Here is a 17,476-nt window from a genome sequence, read left to right on the forward strand (position 1 = left end):
CATTGTATTCTAACAGATGAAAGGCTTAACAGACAATCAATTTTTCAATGTATAATTTCAGTTACATCACACTGTAAATTTTTGCTATAAATTCTGTGTTACAATTGAGCCCTCCACTATCAGCTGATGAAGGAGCGTCGCTCCGAAAGCTAGTGTGCTTCCAATTAAACCTGTTGGACTGTAACCTGGTGTTGTGTGATTTTTAACTTTGTACACCCCAGTCCAACACGGGAATCTCCAAATCATGACTTTTTTCACAATGCCTCCTTGTCCTAAGGTCCCCAATGAGTAGAAATGTTTGCTCTCCACTTCATGTTCCTTTCCCATTAATATCTTGAAACTTTAGATTCACCATAACCACTGGTTCCCCTCGTCTTCTAAGTTGTTCTCTGGAAAGGCTGCTGCTCCCCGTGCCTGCATGCCCACCTTGAAGGCAAGAGTTCTCCTCCTCTCTGTTCCAGCTTGTGTACCAATGCTGCCAACACAATATCTAAAATTGTAGGGGTGGGCACACTCTCATGAGTGTTGCATTTTTCATATCTACCAACCTCACCTTTGAAAGTTGGAATAAACTAATTAAGTGGTGCAAGTCAATCTATATACCCTATTCTTCTATTCATCATTTACAGCAGGTTGTGTGGTTTGGTGGTTACATCCATCTTTTTCTGCAAAACTTTCTCCAATTGATATTTTCTTTTCTGGATTATAGCTGTACAGTCAATGGTTCACCCTGATACCTGAACTGAATATTCATTCAGAAAGTGAAGTGATTAGGCTTTGAGTTGCTAATCCTAGCCAATTAGTGTCATAGAATCATAGAGGTCTACAGCACGGAAACAGGCCCTTCAGCTTAACTTACCCATTCCACCCAGTTTTCACAATTAAATGAGCCCCACTTGCTTGCGTTTGATCCATATCCCTCTATACCAATCCCATCTGTGTATCTGTTGAAATGTTTCTTAAATGGCAAAATTGTATTTGCCTCCGTCACTACCTCTGGCAGCCCATTCCAGATACTGACCACAGTGTGAAAACAAATCATCCTTCTGGACCTTTCTGTAATCCTATCTTCTCACCTTAAACCTATGCCCATTAGTTTAGACTCCCATAACATGGTGAAGAGCTGTTGGCTATCTACTATATATATGTCTCTCATGATTTTGTAGATGTCTATTATGTCATGCCTTAGTCTCCTATGCTCCAGGGGGAAAAAGATCAAATGTTATCAAATGTTAAAAAAATATAGTGGATGTAGTTTTGCTCGCTGAGCTGGCAGGGTTTATTTGCAGACGTTTCGTCACCCTGCTTGGTAACATCTTCAGTGGACTTCTGGGCAAAGCACTGCTGATTATTCCTGCTTTCTATTTATATGTTTGGGATTCTTTGGGTTGGTGATGTCATTGCCTGTGGTGATGTAATTTCATGTTCGTTTTCTCAGGGGGTGGTAGCTGGGGTCTAAATCGATGTGTTTGTTGATAGAGTTCCAGTTGGAATGCTATGCTTCTAGGAATTCTTGTGTGTGTCTCTGTTTGGCTTGTCCTAGGATGGATGTGTGGTCCCAGTTGAAAAGGTGTCTTTCCTTATCTGTATGTAAGGATACTAGTGAGAGTGTCACACACATCCACAAACGAAGCTGCATCAGAGCATTATTTCATTTTGTGGCTAGTTGATGTTCATGTATCCTGATGGCTAGTTTTCTGCCTGTTTATCCAATGTTTTTTACAGTCCTTGCACGGTATTTTGTAAATGACATTAATTTTGCTTGTTGTCTGTATAGGGTCTTTTACATTCATTAGCTGCTGTTTTAGTGTGTTGGTGGATTTGTGGGCTACCATGATGCCAAGGGGTATGAGTAGTCTGGCAGTCATTTCCAAGATGTCTTTGATGTAGGGGAGAGTGGCTAGGGCTTCTGGCCGTGTTTTGTCTGCTTGTTTGGGTTTGTTGCTGAGAAATCAGCGGACTGTGTTCATTGGGTACCCATTCTTTGTGAATACACGGTATAGGTGATTTTCCCCTGATCTGCATAGTTCCTCTGTGCTACAGTGTATGTTGGCTCATTGAAATAATGCTCTGATGCAGCTTCGTTTGTGGATGTGTGTGACACTCTCACTCGTATCCTTACATACAGAAAAGGAAGGACACCATTTCGATTGGGCCAACACATCCATCTGAGGACAAGCCAAACAGAGACACACACGAGAATTCCTAGAAGCATGGCTTTCCAACTGGAACTCTATCAACAAACACATCAACTACACCCTGGAGAAAAAGAACAGGAAATGACATCACCACAGGAAATGACATCACAAACCCAAAGGAACCCAAACATATAAATAGAAAGCAGGAATCATGTACAGTGCTTCACCTGAGGCCCACTGAAGATGTTACCAAGCAGGGTGATGAAATATCTGGAAATGAACCTTCCAGCTCAGTGGCTAAATCTACATCCAGAACCTCAACCTGAGCTACAAATCTTCTCAAAACTCGCTAGAACATCATATAGGCACATCCTCCTGCTGGAACTAGAGAACAACAAGAGTGGAGCAATAACCAGCTGGTCACACTGGCTGATCACGCCAACAAACTAAGGTATGACTTGTTTTATTACTAAATGGTATTACATGCATGTTGTAAATCTACAATACATCATTGTTCCTGCTTTCAACAGTCAATATTATCTCACAGATTTACAATTTGTCCTCCAACGGCATTGTGAATCAGGATGTGAAGGTGCCTGTGTTGGACTGGATTGAACAAGATCAAAAATCACACGCCACCAGGTTATAATCTAAGTGTTGGATTATAACCCGGTGACTGGGATTTTTGACATTGTGAATCATTTATTCATAGATATTATCACTAATACAAAGCTAGTTTATTTTAAATTTACCGTAAAACAAGATTCGCAGTCAAAATATATGTCTCTGAAAAGTTAAGTATCTCAACGGAGCTGAAAGGATTTCCATCTTTAATATCCCGGGATGCAATGTAGCAAAGCCAAACAAGGGTCTCATCTTACAAATGCAGCATCAATCACCAAAATGAACAAGCTGTTCACTGCTGGAGGAACAATGTGTTGCAATTTGCATCAGTGTTATCGACAGCGAACAGTAGAATAAATTGCCAGGGCCCAATAAGCAGAAGTATTTGATGTTATATATGTATAGATAGTAGGTCAGGTTATTGTAGGAGCTGCAATTTTGTCAGTGTGTGTGACAAATAAAAATACTATCATTCTATTACATTCTCTGACAATGTAGAAAATCCCCATAACAATGACCCTTATTCTGTAGCTCAGTTAAATTCAATTTCTTCCTTTTTAATTACTATATTCAGTAGCACTGAGCAGATAATGAACAGCATTTAGCTTGAACGAATCCTAGTAATATATGTGGCTTCAATAGCTCCATCACTCAGGTAGCATGTTTCTTCATTCCATTTTTCAATTGCTGTGTCTGAGAAAGTACATAAAATTCACATCAGCTCATTAGTTTTTGAAAACTAGTCAGAAACACATAATTATACAAGTTGATAAAATGCAGGTTTACAACTCTGGCCATTCAATGTACAAAAAATCAGGCATTACAGTTTTCTAATACATTCCTCTCTATTTGGTTAGTGGGGGAGAAGAATTGCATAAAATTTTAACAGTAGCATAGTTAGAATGTGAAACTTGATTCCACAAATAGTATTTGAAGAGAATAGCATTGATGTGTTTAAGTTAAGTTTTACCGGAGCTAGATAAAGAAATGAGGGGAGAAGGAGTATAACATGATGACAACAAGGTTAGATGCAGGGAGGCCTCATGTGGGGCATTAATACTAGTATGCAGGGATGCAGATTACCCTGATCATGGGTTCCTGTGCTTTATGTGCAATGCAATCTGTGTAAATTTATTTTCTATACTCAAAGAATTACAAGCTGAAGTGCTAAAAAGAATTAAGCCAGATAAAGAGAAATGCTTTTCCCTTGTTACAATATCAAAAATGAGAGACTGTCATTATTAAACTTTGAGTTGGACCACTTATCAGGGAATCCCAGAACATTTATTCATGCAAATAATAGAAGCAATCTGAAATGTGCTAGTTACAGGGATAATTAAAGCTTTTATTTATTATGTAGCGGTATCGATTTTATTTTACCATTTTATGTTACTTGTTCACGGAATCTGGAAGTCACAAGCTAGGCCAACGTTTGTTGCCCATCCCAAATTGTATGGGAGAAGGTGAACTGCTGCAGTCCTTGCAGTGCAGGAACCCCTCAGTGCCATTAGGAAGGATGTTCCAGTATATTGACCCAGCAACAGCAAAGATCAGCAACATAGTTCCAAGATAGCATGTCTTGGAGGAGAACTTCCAGTTTCAAGGTATGCCCCATTAAACATGTTAATAATGCCACACAACATGAAGGAAGGTATCCAGTGTAAAAAAGGGACTTCATTTCACAAGGGTTGTGTGATGGTTTTACTGCCAATCCTGTCACAGGCAGATGCAATTGTGAAAGGTGAAATGATGATGATCAAGTCAGGTAGGTTTCTCCCTCTTGTTGGTTCCTTCAACATCTGCTGTAGACCTTGTAAAGCTATTCTGTCCTTTAGGACTCGATCAGCTTGGTCAGTAGTGGTTCTGATGACCCACACTGGGTGATGGAGATTGACCTTGTCCAATTGGAGTATATTCATTGCCTTTGCCACTCCGTGTTTCTAAAATTGGTGTTCAACATTGAGGTGTACGGAGGTGGCATGGGAGGGCAGGATAGGTACTAATCAGCGTGATGTCTCCTTGTCCCATTTTTGACTTGAAGCTATGAGAGTTCCTGAGGTCTGCAGTCACTATGAGTACTCCCTGGGCAACTCTCTCCTGACTGTATACCATTGTGCTTAACATCTCTGGTGGATTTGTTCTGCGGTGGAATAGGATATATCTAAGGATGGTGATGGCGATGATTGGGACATTGTTTGTGAGTTTGTATGGTTTTGTGGTTAAGATTATTTCAGGCTGTTGCTTCACCATTCTGTGGGGCAGTGCTCCAAATTTGGAGCCACCTGATCTTACAAAGGAGTACTTTGGGGAATCAACAAGGCTCATCCCTTATTTCTTCTCCAGTGCCTAGATCAATGGCCCGTGATCCATTCCGTTTCATTGATTTTTTTAGACTTTGAGGCAGTTTGATACAACAGAGCAGATTAGCAGCTCTGAGTCATCTGTATTTCTGTGGGTCTACAGTCAAATTTAGTTAGGCCAGGATTTCTTCCTACAGAGCATCTAAGGGAATAACTTGAAATGAAGTACAGATCATCCTTGTTGAAACTTTATTGCTGGAACAGCACAGCAGGTCAGGCAGCATCCAGGGAACAGGAGATTCGACGTTTCGGGCACAGGCCCTTCCTCAGGAATCCTGAGGATTCCTGAGGAAGGGCCTGTGCCCGAAACGTCGAATCTCCTGTTCCCTGGATGCTGCCTGACCTGCTGTGCTGTTCCAGCAATAAAGTTTCAACTTTGATCTCCAGCATCTGCAGACCTCACTTTCTCCTCGACAGATCATCCTTGATCAAACTGAACAGTATGGCAAGCTTGAAGGCCTGAACATCTCCCATGCATTTTCCTGTTGGCTAAATGGGCGGCACGGTGGCACAGTGGTTAGCACTGCTGCCTCACAGCGTCAGAGACCCGGGTTCAATTCCCGCCTCAGGCGACTGACTGTGTGGAGTTTGCACATTCTCCCCGTGTCTGCGTGGGTTTCCTCCGGGTGCTCCGGTTTCCTCCCACAATCCAAAAGACGTGAGGGTCAGGTGAATTGGCCATGCTAAATTGCCCATAGTGTTAGGTAAGGGGTAAATGTAGGGGTAGGGGTATGGGTGGGTTGCGCTTCGGCGGGGCGGTGTGGAATTGTTGGACCGAAAGGCCTGTTTCCACACTGTAAGTAATCTAATCTAATCTAATCTACATGCAAAATTTTAATGGGAGCTATGTTCTCCAACCTCTACAAAATGTCTGCTGTCCCACAGCCACATTATGCTGGGACATGACATGAATTGGCTAAAGGCAAACACACCACAGTACACGATAAATTCCGGCTCTATATTCCTGGATCAAAATGGCAAGAACCTATTCAATGTGAGAAGTGGATGGTCCAGGCACAATTTGTGAACCTTTTAAACAGCATTTAAATATTTAAGTGTATGAGCATTTGAACGACATTAATTTTAATACCGCCGGTCATGCACTTCATGTTCTTAATCTTCAAGAATAGAACACAGAACATTACAGCTCAGTACAGGGCCTTCGGCCCCCAATGTTGTGCCGACCAGTGGAACCAATCTGAAGCCCATGCAACCTACACTATTCCATTCTCGTCCATATGCCTATCCAATGACCAATTAAATGCCCGTAAAGTTGGCGAGTCGACTATAATTGCAGGCAGTGCATTCCATGCCCCTACTACTCCCCCCTGAGTAAAGAAACTACCTCTGACCTCTGTCCTATATCTATCACCCTTCAATCTAAAGCTATGTCCCCTCATGCTAGCCATTACTATCCAAAGAAAAAAGGCTTTCACTGTCCACCCTAACTAACTCCGATTGTCTTAAATGTCACAAATAAGTCACCTCTTAACCTTCTTCTCTCTAACGAAAACAGCCTCAAGTCCCTTAGCCTTTCCTCATAAGACCTTTCCTCCATACCAGGCAACATCCTAGTAAATCTCCTCTGGACCCTTTCCAAAGAATCCACATCCTTTCTATAACGCAGTGACCACAACTGTATACAATACTCCAAGTGTGGCTGCACCAGAGTTTTGTACAGCTGCAACATGACCTCATGGCTCTGAAATTCAATGCCTCTACCAATAAAAGCTAACACAATGTATGCCTTCTTAACAATCCTGTCAACCTGGGTGGCAACTTTCAAGGATCTATGTATATGGACACCGAAATCTCTCTGCACACCTACACTACCAAGAATCTTACCATTAGCCCAGTACACTTTATTCCTGTTGCTCCTTCCAAAGTGAATCACCTCACTTTTCCTCATTAAACTCCACTTGCCACCTCTCAGCCCAGCTCTGCAGCTTATCTCTGTCCCTCTGTAATCTGCAACATCCTTTGGCATTATCCACAAATCAACCGACCTTAGTATCATCCGCAAATTTACTAACCCATCCTTCTACACCCTCATTCAAGTAATTTATAAAAATGACAAACAGCAGTAGCCCAAAAACAGATCCTTGGGGTACACCAATAGTAACTGAACTCCAGGATGAACATTTCCCACCAACCACCACCCTCAGAATTCTTTCAGCTCGCCAATTTCTGATCCAAATCTCTAAATCACCTTCAAACCCATTCCCCCATGGGCAACTTTATCAAATGCTTTTCTGAAATCCATATACACCACATCAACTGCTTTACCCTCGTCCACCTGTTTGGTCACCTTCTCAATGAACTCTAAGGTTTGTGAGGCACGACTTACCCTTCACAAAACTGTGTTAACTATCCCCAAGGCATCAATGTGGACTTCAACAGCTTCCTCATTTCCCCTTGCCCCTCCTCATCCTAGTTTCAAACTTCCAGCTCCGCACTGTCCCCTTAACTTGTCCGGACTTGTCCGACCTGCCTAGCTCCTTTTCCACCTATCCACTCCACCCTCTCCTCCCTGACCTATCACCTTCATCTCCTCCCCCACTCACCTATTGTACTCTATGCTACTTTCTCCCCACCCCCACCCTCCTCTAACTTATCTCTCCACGCTTCAGGCTGTTTTATTCCTGATGAAGGGCTTTTGCCCGAAACGTCGATTTTGCTGCTCGTCGGATGCTGCCTGAATTGTTGTGCTCTTCCAGCACCACTGATCCAGAATCTGGTTTCCAGCATCTGCAGTCATTGTTTTTATCCCCAATCAACCTATTCCTTTCTAGATGTTATAAATCCTATCTCTTATAACCTTTTCCACCACTTTACCCACAACTGAATACAAAGTTTAGGTTATCATAACTTAATAATTATCATTAAAAATACAAATAAATATCTGATTTCTGGATTTTTAAAACGTATTATTTCAATGATTTAGAATGTACTTCAACACCAATATTTAATTTTGAAATAATTAATTTGCCTAACTGTATATCTGAAATTTCTCTGGAGTTTTCCATCTATCCAGTTATTACTTCATTGCATGGAATGACAAATAAATATCCCTGAACTTCTGCTGAATCCTTATAGTTTTGTCAAATCGTAGTTTGTACTTACTGTTTCCTTTATCATGGGTTGTTAGTTTTGCTATAAATATAATTATAACCAAACCAAAAAGCAATACAGTTGCAGTAGTTATAGAGATGAAACATACCAAACCTGAAATAAATCAGAAATGCATTAAAGTTTATCTTGCATTAAATGACTTAAATTGGCAGTTTAACTAATCTATGAAGTGATAAAATTAGTGTAAATTAAGTATAGGTTATTCATACACTGAAGTATAAGTATCAATAGATAGAGGCCAAGTAAAGTGAATATTTCAGAAACTAATATTGTGCACTTGTTACATCGGTAATTTACTTCCATTGTTTCCATATATAGATTCCAAGTCCAGGAAAAATAAAACAAGAGATTAACTCTACAACTATATGTTATTGTTTGTTTTAAAAGAAAGCTAATATCCATTTCAGTTGGAGCATGATGATGATGATTACATTTTACAGTGACATTGCTTGAATTGGGTTCATCTTTTCACAAAGCTGTTGCTCAGGTTCTAGATGCAAAATGGATTCAAATATAAACCCAGCTGGCTCAAACAAAGGCTAATTGCTGAGGGATGTTCTTTGAATCAATAAACCTTTAGAAATGAGACAACAACATTGAGCTTTAAAAAAGAATACACAGAATATTACTACTTTTCTTCCTTTATTTATATTTTCAAACCATTGAAATGTCACTGCACATCCTTCAAATGATACTTTACTTCCAGTAGAATCCCTCAATAGTGTTTGCACTTGATTATATTGGTACCTCTACAGCCCCTTATGGTGCTTACTGCAAAACAATGACAGTTCTATTTGGTTTACTTTGCAATTTTTCATTCACATTTTTTACAAGCAGACCTTGAGCTATAGAGAGAGGCTGAATAGGCTGGGGCGTTGGAGGCTGAGGGCTGACCTTTACGAGGTTTATAAAATCACGAGGGCATTGGATAAGGTAACTAGACAAGGTTTTTTTCTTTGGTTTGGGGATTGCAGAACTAGAGGACATAGGTTTAGGGTGAGAGGCGAGAGATATCAAAGGACCTAAGGGGCAATTTATTCACGCAGAAGGTGGTGTGTGTATGGAATGAGCTGCCAGAGGAAGTGGTGGGGACTGGTACAATTGCAACATTTAAAAGGCATCTGGATGGGTTTATAAATAGGAAGGGTTGAGGGGGATATGGGCCAAGTGCTGACAAATGGGACTAGATTAGGTTCAGATATCTGATCAGCATGGATGAGTTGGACCTAAAAGGTCTGTTTCCATGCTGTACAACTCTATGAGTCTATGAGATCTGTGCCTTTATAATACCTTTCTGTGGATACTTTCCAAAGCAGAAAATTGCAGGATATTTTTGAAAACACTTGAATAATTAATAATAAACATTTAAAGTTTCCTCACCAAATGTGTTTCATAACTTGGTTTTATTTTGTCAACAACCAATGAAGACGTGACTTCAAAAATATTGTTAAGGAAAAAATTAGTGCCTATGGATTCTGGCTAATCAATAACCACAACCTTATTGACAGGACAAAGAGTTTTCGCGAATGATAACTTGAAAATATTGAAGGTATAATGTCCTAAGGTTGAACAAACAGTGTAAGGAAAGAGAAAATAACTTGCATTTATTCATCACGTAGACAAGTTCATGATTTTTTAAATGTAACTCATTTTTTCTAATCAACCCGTTGTGTGATGTTATTATATACTCTGGAGAAGGTGGGATTTGAATGGGCCTCCTGGTACACAGGTAGGAACACTACCACTGCACCACGAGAGAACCAAAGCTTGTGAATCCCCAAAATGACTCTCAATGAATTACTTCTGAAGGATTGCTACCATTGCAGTGTTGGTAAACAATCAATTTGCACTGAGTAACAACTACAAACAGCAAAAAGAGAGGCAAACAAATAATCCATTTCAGTAACAAAGGATGAAGGACTAATGCTCTTGGAACTCTGGGAGAACTCAATTCCTGACCTTCATCAATTTCTGATCTTTCATATCCAACTGAGCAGATTAAATATCTTATTAAATGCTTTCACTCCGATCGAATGAAGTTTGAAAGCACAACAATTTAATTTAGAGGTATGAAAGGTATAACTAAGCCAAGAATGACATTACTTTTCCTTAACTAATGTAACACTTTCTAGAACTCACTTTAAAATAATCTGAGTTGAAAGTTGTTAGAGTCAAGTAACTGCAACACTGAACTATTAGTTACGTAGTGTTCGATTGAGTTCAAAACTCTGAAGTTACAATGATCAGGGGATGCGTGATGTAAATTAATTCTGCATGTTTTAACATTCATTGCAACTGTATTGAAAATGTATAATAATTTTCATTCAGAGCATCTTTGGTTTCAGCAAGCTATCCAAAGTATAAGTTGACAGAGCAATGGACACCATTTCTACCGTCTCTAATAATATCTTGACCAAACTTGACTGTATCTTCATAGATCAGGTCAACTTTATTTATTCAAGATGTGTGAAAAATGTACTTTTATATGAGTGCCATGTTTCACTTTGCTATAGCAGTGAAAACTTGCATTTATACAATGAATTTAACATAGTAAAACAGTGCATGTCAGAGCAGCATTAATAAATAAATCTGACAATGAGTCACAAAGCAAACATGAGAAAAGATGAGCAAATGCTTGATCAAAAGAGAAGTTTTTTGGAGCATGTTAAAAGGGGAAGAGAAAGTTTGATACTCAAACACATTTACAATGTACATTCCAGAGCTTATAGCCCAGACAGCTGAATGAATGGATACCAGTTGAGGAGCAATTAAAATTGGGATTGTATAAAAGGCCAAAATTGGAGGAATGCTGGCTATGGTTTCATAATGTGGAGGTGCTGGTATTCAACTGGGGTGGACAAAGTCAAAAGTCATACGATACCATGTTATAGTCCAACAGGTTTATTTGACAATGAACTTTACCTGACTAAGGAGCAATGCTTCGAAAGCTTGTGATTTCAAATAAACCTGATGGACTATAACCTGGTATCATGTGATTTAAGGTTTCATAAATAGGTGAGACCTTGGGGCATCTTAAGAGCAAGGAAAATAATTCAAATTTGAAGTGATGTTGAACAATGTTCAGTGAGCACAGGGATGATGGATGAATGGAACATGCTGAAAATTACAATGCCAGTAGCAGAGTTTGAATGGGATTGCATTCTGCAGAGGTTGGAAAGGGAGAAGCTGGATTGGAGAATAGTCAAGTACTGTGTTAAGAATAGATTTTACAATCTCTTACCTGTAGAACTTTGGTCATTACACTTCTCTAATGTCTGTAGGTCACTGGTTGCATTGCTGATTGGATTCTGTACTACACACGTGTATTTGGCCTGCTCATGACCATGACTTATCACCAGTTCAACTTCATCATCGATTCTCTTGCTGGGTCCAGACATTGGTTGTATTTCCCAGTATAATGTGACATTTGTTCCCTTGGAGACAGAGCAGCTCAGGCTGGCATTTTTAGTTGAACAATTTATTGTTATTAAAGGCTTGGAAACTGGCTCTAAAATAGAGACAACAATTAAGATGTGAATGGCAAGATGATAGCATTACATGAATTTTTCCATTTACATATTGTGGAAAATAAATGATTGGCTATGTTTGAACAAAGTATACAAATCAGAACCATGTACAACTGGATTACTGGAAATATTTGGTCAATCACCCACACAAACAATAGCCAATGTAAATGTACTGTTGTCAATACAGTCTGTATTACACCTCTCATTAATTCCATAAATCTCAACAGTTTAATGGGTTATTACAAAGACCAGAAATGTACAACAGGCCCTGATTTGCAAAATGTTAATCCAAGTAATCTTTTTCCACATGCTGGTGAATGTCCTATAAAAGTAAAATATCTGGAATGATGAGAAAAAGGCCCGCTGAGTGAAAATTCTGTCTTTCACTGTCTCTCTATTGTATTCCTAATCTCAGTGGAGGTCCTGAATCAAGGCTGAGAACCTTCCCATTGAGTAAACATGCTATTACGCATTCCAGTAATTGTCACAGATTCACACTGAGTTTAAAACATTTATTTTAAAGTTATATAATCAAGTAACTTACCAAACACTTGCAAATCAAACTTTGTTATAGTTGTTTCCATCACTGCTGTACCATAGCAATCAATATGTATTTCATACAGTCCTGTGTCATTAATCTGTACTTTCTGCAGTGCCAGAGAGCCATTTTGGTGTAATTGCAGTCTTTTTTCATACAATGCATGTTTGTGAGCTGTATCAAAACCCCATGAAGCAAGTTTAGCATTAATTGGTGATTTTGATAGAAATGCTACTTCATATTGCGATCCACAATGGATAGGCACAGGAAACAGAATCTGGTCACCCACAGTTGCATTAATAATGATTGTGGTTATGGCTGAGCTCTCTGTTCCATACAGTATAAGCAAATTAAACACTGGAATTGAAAAATAAAACTACATTAAATTGATGAATGCCTATCTTACTGAACAACCATTAATTTAATAATTATATAAACCATTTACCTGAAAGCAGTGTGAGCATTTTCATATTGAAGAGACATTTATTTATGGTGCTGTACACCATTTGTTTTCCATGGTTTATCATGAAAGAATTTCATCTGAAGGAATACAAAATAAATTTATTGATTAATTGCACAAAATTTCCATTTGAATCTAACTTTCACTCAATTGGAGTCTATTAGATATTTTGTTTTTAAATTGAAACCATCAGTGATAGGTACAAGTCATTGTGCGATACCACTAAGATTAAGAGAAGTAAGAGTCTGAGAATTTGAGAAGGAGTAATCAATTCTTACCAAGCATGGATTTTAAGACTAACAATTGCAGGAGGGTGAGACAATTGGAAAGAAGCAGAGATGTACAGATCGGAGGAACTGGAGGAAAATGAGAAAGAACACAGTGCAGTTAAAGAGGATAGATAATGAAGAGGAGTCTTCCAAGGAGCAGGAGCAGATAGCTTAGAGAACCAATCGTCAGTATATTATTTACAAAATTAAGATAGGCAAGAAAAAGTGTGACAAAGGAGGAAGCTCGGGTGGCGAAATATCATTTATCATGTCACAAACATTACCTTATATCTTATTTCATCTCTTGCTAACATCTGCCAAATGGAGACGCGGCTGTGGGAGCAGACTCAACCCATGACCATTGTCGACTGAGGAAATCCCATGGCAATCAGACTCAACAGCGAGTGATTGATGACTACAACAAATCCAGGAAATGCGTGGAAAACTTTACAAGATTCTCCATGTATGTTGATTAATACCATGAAGAAACGCAATGGGATTATTCAGGAATCATACGTCTTTTTTTCCCCAAGAAGGGAAATACATGTTATCATTACAGTTTCTCAGCCTTGCGTCTCACCAGCGCTAGGCTTGGGAAATGAATTTGCAACAGCAAAGCATTAAACCACAGGAGAGAATGAATTCAGCTCATCTGTTTCATGCTGTCAACATCATACCTCCTACTGACCCATTAAGAAAGGCATTGCCTGTAGTGAGAAGAATGTGGTTGAGACCGCAGAGAACTACAGATGAATTGGGCTATGTGAAGGCAAGTGGCTTTGTGCAGCGGCAATAAATGAAACAGGTTTTTTTTAAAAATCCATTTACCCTTACTAACTTCCTCACGCATTACACTCAAAAAATGATCATTTCAAATGCTCAATGAAACTCAGCGTCATAACCTTTCAGAGTTTAACTCTGGGAAAATGCAAGTGCTTTCAAATGCGTGTAAATCAAATGCGTAATTAGATTATTAAACCCCTCTGAGTGAGTCTTTATGCTTGGGTCTGTAGCGGCAAATGTCAGACAAGTTCGTTTCCATTTTTGACTTAATTTGACCTTGTCATGCACAAAATGATTAAGGGAATGCGAAAAAACAAGACGTAAAATGAGCTTGCGGATATTATCCGATGATAAATTGGCAAAAGGTTATGAAAAGAATATCTTTTTTAAAAAAAAAGGGACAGGCGATCAGAATAAATTGCACATTTCAAAAATAAGTCACAGGAACTGGAAAAGATTCGGGAGGTCAATATTCTGTAACTTAACCCCAACCAGTCACACTTCATTCTCATGACCCCAGGAAAGTACGTACGTACAGTATTTTTAAGATAGTAGTAACTCCTAATGATCTGGCTCTTTAGTGAAGGCGTTTATAGCATTGATTTATTCGTAATGAAAATCTATCCCAAGTATCTCCCAGGATGGGGCACGAGATTGGGAAAGACAAGGAGGTTGAGCTGATTTTTATTGCATCGGTATTGAATTTGTTTTACTTGGTCTTCAAAGTGATGTTTAGGTGAAACGAGCGCCTTTGCCAATCAAAAGCTCCCCGAGACACCAATATTATTGCCCTTGGATTGAGTTCACGAGCGTCAAAATAAAGGGTTTCTCGCACAAGGTTGCTGCAACATTATGAAATATCTTCACTTAGACTGTATCTGTAGTCACTGCATCCCTGCAGTGTGGAGAACAGGCCATTTGGCCCAACAAGTCCAGACCGACGCTCCTAAGAGTAACCCACCCAGACCCATTCCCCTACAATTCCCCTGACTAATGTACCTAACCGACACATACCTGAAGACTATGAGCAATTTAGCATGGCCACAATTCACTTAACCTGCACATTTTTGGACTGTGGGAGGAAACTGGAGCACCCAGAGGAAACCCACACAGACGCGGGGAGAATGTGCAAACTCCACACCGACAGTTGCCTGAGGCAGAAATCAAATCTGGATCCCTGGCGCGGTGAGGCAGCAGTGCTAACCACTGAGCCCTGAGTGAGAGGGTTTAAAAATGAGAAAGGTATTTGTACGGATTTTACTGCTGCTAATCTTCACCGTTGAAGTAAATTCAACGGGAGTAAAAAAAAGTAAATGAGCATGGGATTCACCTTAAAAACCATAAGGCGAAATCGAAGAAACAGCACATCGAATATTGAAATAATTTATTGTACTAATGTTTCGCTTTGATGATGTGATATCATTGTCAATTCTGGGGAAGAGCGACTCGATCTGAAACGTTAACTCAGATTTGTCCAGATGCTGCCAGACCTGCTGAGCTTTTCCAGCAATTTCCGGCTTTTTGTTTCTGATATTATTATCATCTATAGATTATTTATTAACAAAACTATAATATGAGCCATAAAGAGAACTTGTTGGAGTTAAAATTTATATAATATTTAAATAAAAACACTCGATTTAAAATGAAAAGTTCTATTCCCTTTTCGGATTAAACATAGTAAATTCTTTCCAGAAGTAACTCTCAAATTGAAGTTAGAGACTCACCTGTTTGCAACAAAATGGCTGTTGTCCCTTAACGAAAGTACTTTAAATTTTTTAACTCCACGACAGAGCATTCCAAGTTTCAATACAACTACATCAATTTGCATTTATATAGCGCCTTTAATGCAGGGACCGGTGCCCACGCAGCTTTGCTGTAGCCACAATTCATACAGTTTCGCCGTTAATTCCCAATCTACAATCCCAAAAGTGAACGCCGCTTCCCCGGTTTTTTTTTGTTTGCAGGAATGTTATCACGGCAGTCGGGACGTAAACGCTTTAACATTCCTCTTTCCAAAACCCATCGGGAAGGCAGGGTCGGAGAAAGAGCAGCTGGGATCACGGTGCCAACCCAGGCACTGTGGTGTGCTACAACAATCCGGTGTGACACTGAACAATCCCTCAAACACCGACAGAAAATGCTGGCAAGACTCAGCAGCTCAGGCAGCCTGTGTGGAGGGATAATATAGAGGTGCCGCTGTTGAATCACATGACACCAATTTCTAGCCCAACAGGTTTGTTTGCCCGTGTGGAAGGAGGAAGAGAGACAGAGAGAATGTGTCAAATCAATGTTCGGTTTCTAATTCTGTTCAATTCTTTAATATTTCATCTAGGTTTGAACATGAGAGCGAAAAACACCTCACAAAACATTGAACTGACAAACTGGATCGACTTGGTTACTAGAATCCTGTAAAACATTGTTATTCCAGGACAAAAACTTGTTGTTGGTAAACTTGATTTTATTCCAAACAGAAGAAAGATCTTTTTAAAAAAAAATCTGTGAAAGTGTTTTGTTTTAATCTGAACGAGAACGGAACAGTACCACTCACTGTTTTAGTTATGCTTCCACTTCTTATTAACCTCAGAACGATTACTAACTCGTCGTAACTCCTGGGTCCAGGCCATTTTCACCAGCTTTTGTTTTAAAATGCAGTCTCTGTTCAATTATATTAATTTTACAGTCACCCCCCTGTATTCTGTCTGCAACCCTTGATTATTTACTCAGTCCCCGGGTCTCTCTCTCTCTCTCGGAGATTCACTCACTGACACACACTGCTCTTTGACTTGCTGTTTCTCTGTTCAAGCGCCTCCTCTCCATTTGTTCGCACTGCCCTGGCTACGGGGTATAAACTGGAAGTAAAGCTCACAGTAAGGGCCGGCTGATTGGTGTACGCTGGACTCTGGCTGCTCACAAGGTAAAAAAAAACAAGGACTGCAGATGCTGGGAAATCAGATTCTAGATTAGAATGGTGCTGGAAAAGCACAGTATCCTCGGATGCTACCTGAACTGCTGTGCTTTTCCAGCACCACTCTAATCTAGAGTCTGGCTGCTCACACGCAACGCTATCTGAAAGTAATTTCAGTATTAGTTTAGCAGTAAAGGGGCACCATGGAAACCCATGAAGGCATGTTTGCCTGTGTGTGGAGCCTTGGTTAATGGTACAGCTGGAGGCTCTTCACCTTAAATTAAATGACTGGGTAGAACTGAGCTCATCTTTTTTTTGTTATCTTGTACGATCTTTGTTCATCTCCTGCTGACTGACAGTGAGGTTTGACACTTGATCTGTCCATTTTATATTGAAATCTTTAAATTCATTGGTGAAAACAGCCTCAGATATAGGAGCAAAGAAGGCCATTCAGCCCATCGAGTCTGATCACCATTGTGAAGGGTAGGTCTTGCCTTACAAGTCTTATTGAATTCTTCGAGGAGGTGACCAAGCATGTGGATGAGGGTAGAGCAGTAGATGTAGTGTACATGGATTTTAGTAAGGCATTTGATAAGGTTCCCCATGGTAGGCTTATGCGGAAAGTCAGGAGGCATGGGATAGAGGGAAATTTGGCTAATTGGATAGAAAACTGGCTAACCGGTCAAAGTCAGAGAGTGGTGGTAGATGGTAAATATTCAGCCTGAAGCCCAGTTACAAGT

The 17,476-nt window shown here is 39.8% G+C and overlaps 1 protein-coding gene across 6 annotated transcripts; it reads right to left on the reverse strand.

The window, feature by feature from the left end:
* Positions 1 to 2,500: 2,500 nt before the first annotated feature.
* Positions 2,501 to 16,632, reverse strand: LOC122555804 (SLAM family member 5-like). Of its 6 annotated transcripts, none has more exons than XM_043701958.1 (7): positions 15,556 to 15,986; positions 13,333 to 13,505; positions 12,765 to 12,859; positions 12,326 to 12,676; positions 11,496 to 11,762; positions 8,343 to 8,347; positions 2,501 to 3,455 (listed from the first exon to the last, which is right to left on the reverse strand). In XM_043701958.1, the coding sequence occupies exons 3-7, from the start codon at positions 12,844 to 12,846 to the stop codon at positions 3,414 to 3,416; spliced, it is 747 nt and encodes a 248-aa protein (XP_043557893.1). In that variant the 5' UTR covers positions 12,847 to 12,859; positions 13,333 to 13,505; positions 15,556 to 15,986; the 3' UTR covers positions 2,501 to 3,413. The 6 variants fall into 6 exon arrangements, with proteins under 6 accessions (XP_043557893.1, XP_043557892.1, XP_043557890.1 ...); XM_043701955.1 differs by having other exon boundaries at positions 2,505 to 3,455; positions 8,246 to 8,347; positions 13,333 to 13,463; positions 15,556 to 15,984; XM_043701953.1 differs by having other exon boundaries at positions 2,505 to 3,455; positions 8,246 to 8,347; positions 15,556 to 15,984.
* Between the last annotated feature and the right edge of the window lie 844 nt (positions 16,633 to 17,476).

Source organism: Chiloscyllium plagiosum, chromosome 13, assembly GCF_004010195.1.
Source record: "Chiloscyllium plagiosum isolate BGI_BamShark_2017 chromosome 13, ASM401019v2, whole genome shotgun sequence".
NCBI lineage: Eukaryota > Metazoa > Chordata > Chondrichthyes > Orectolobiformes > Hemiscylliidae > Chiloscyllium > Chiloscyllium plagiosum.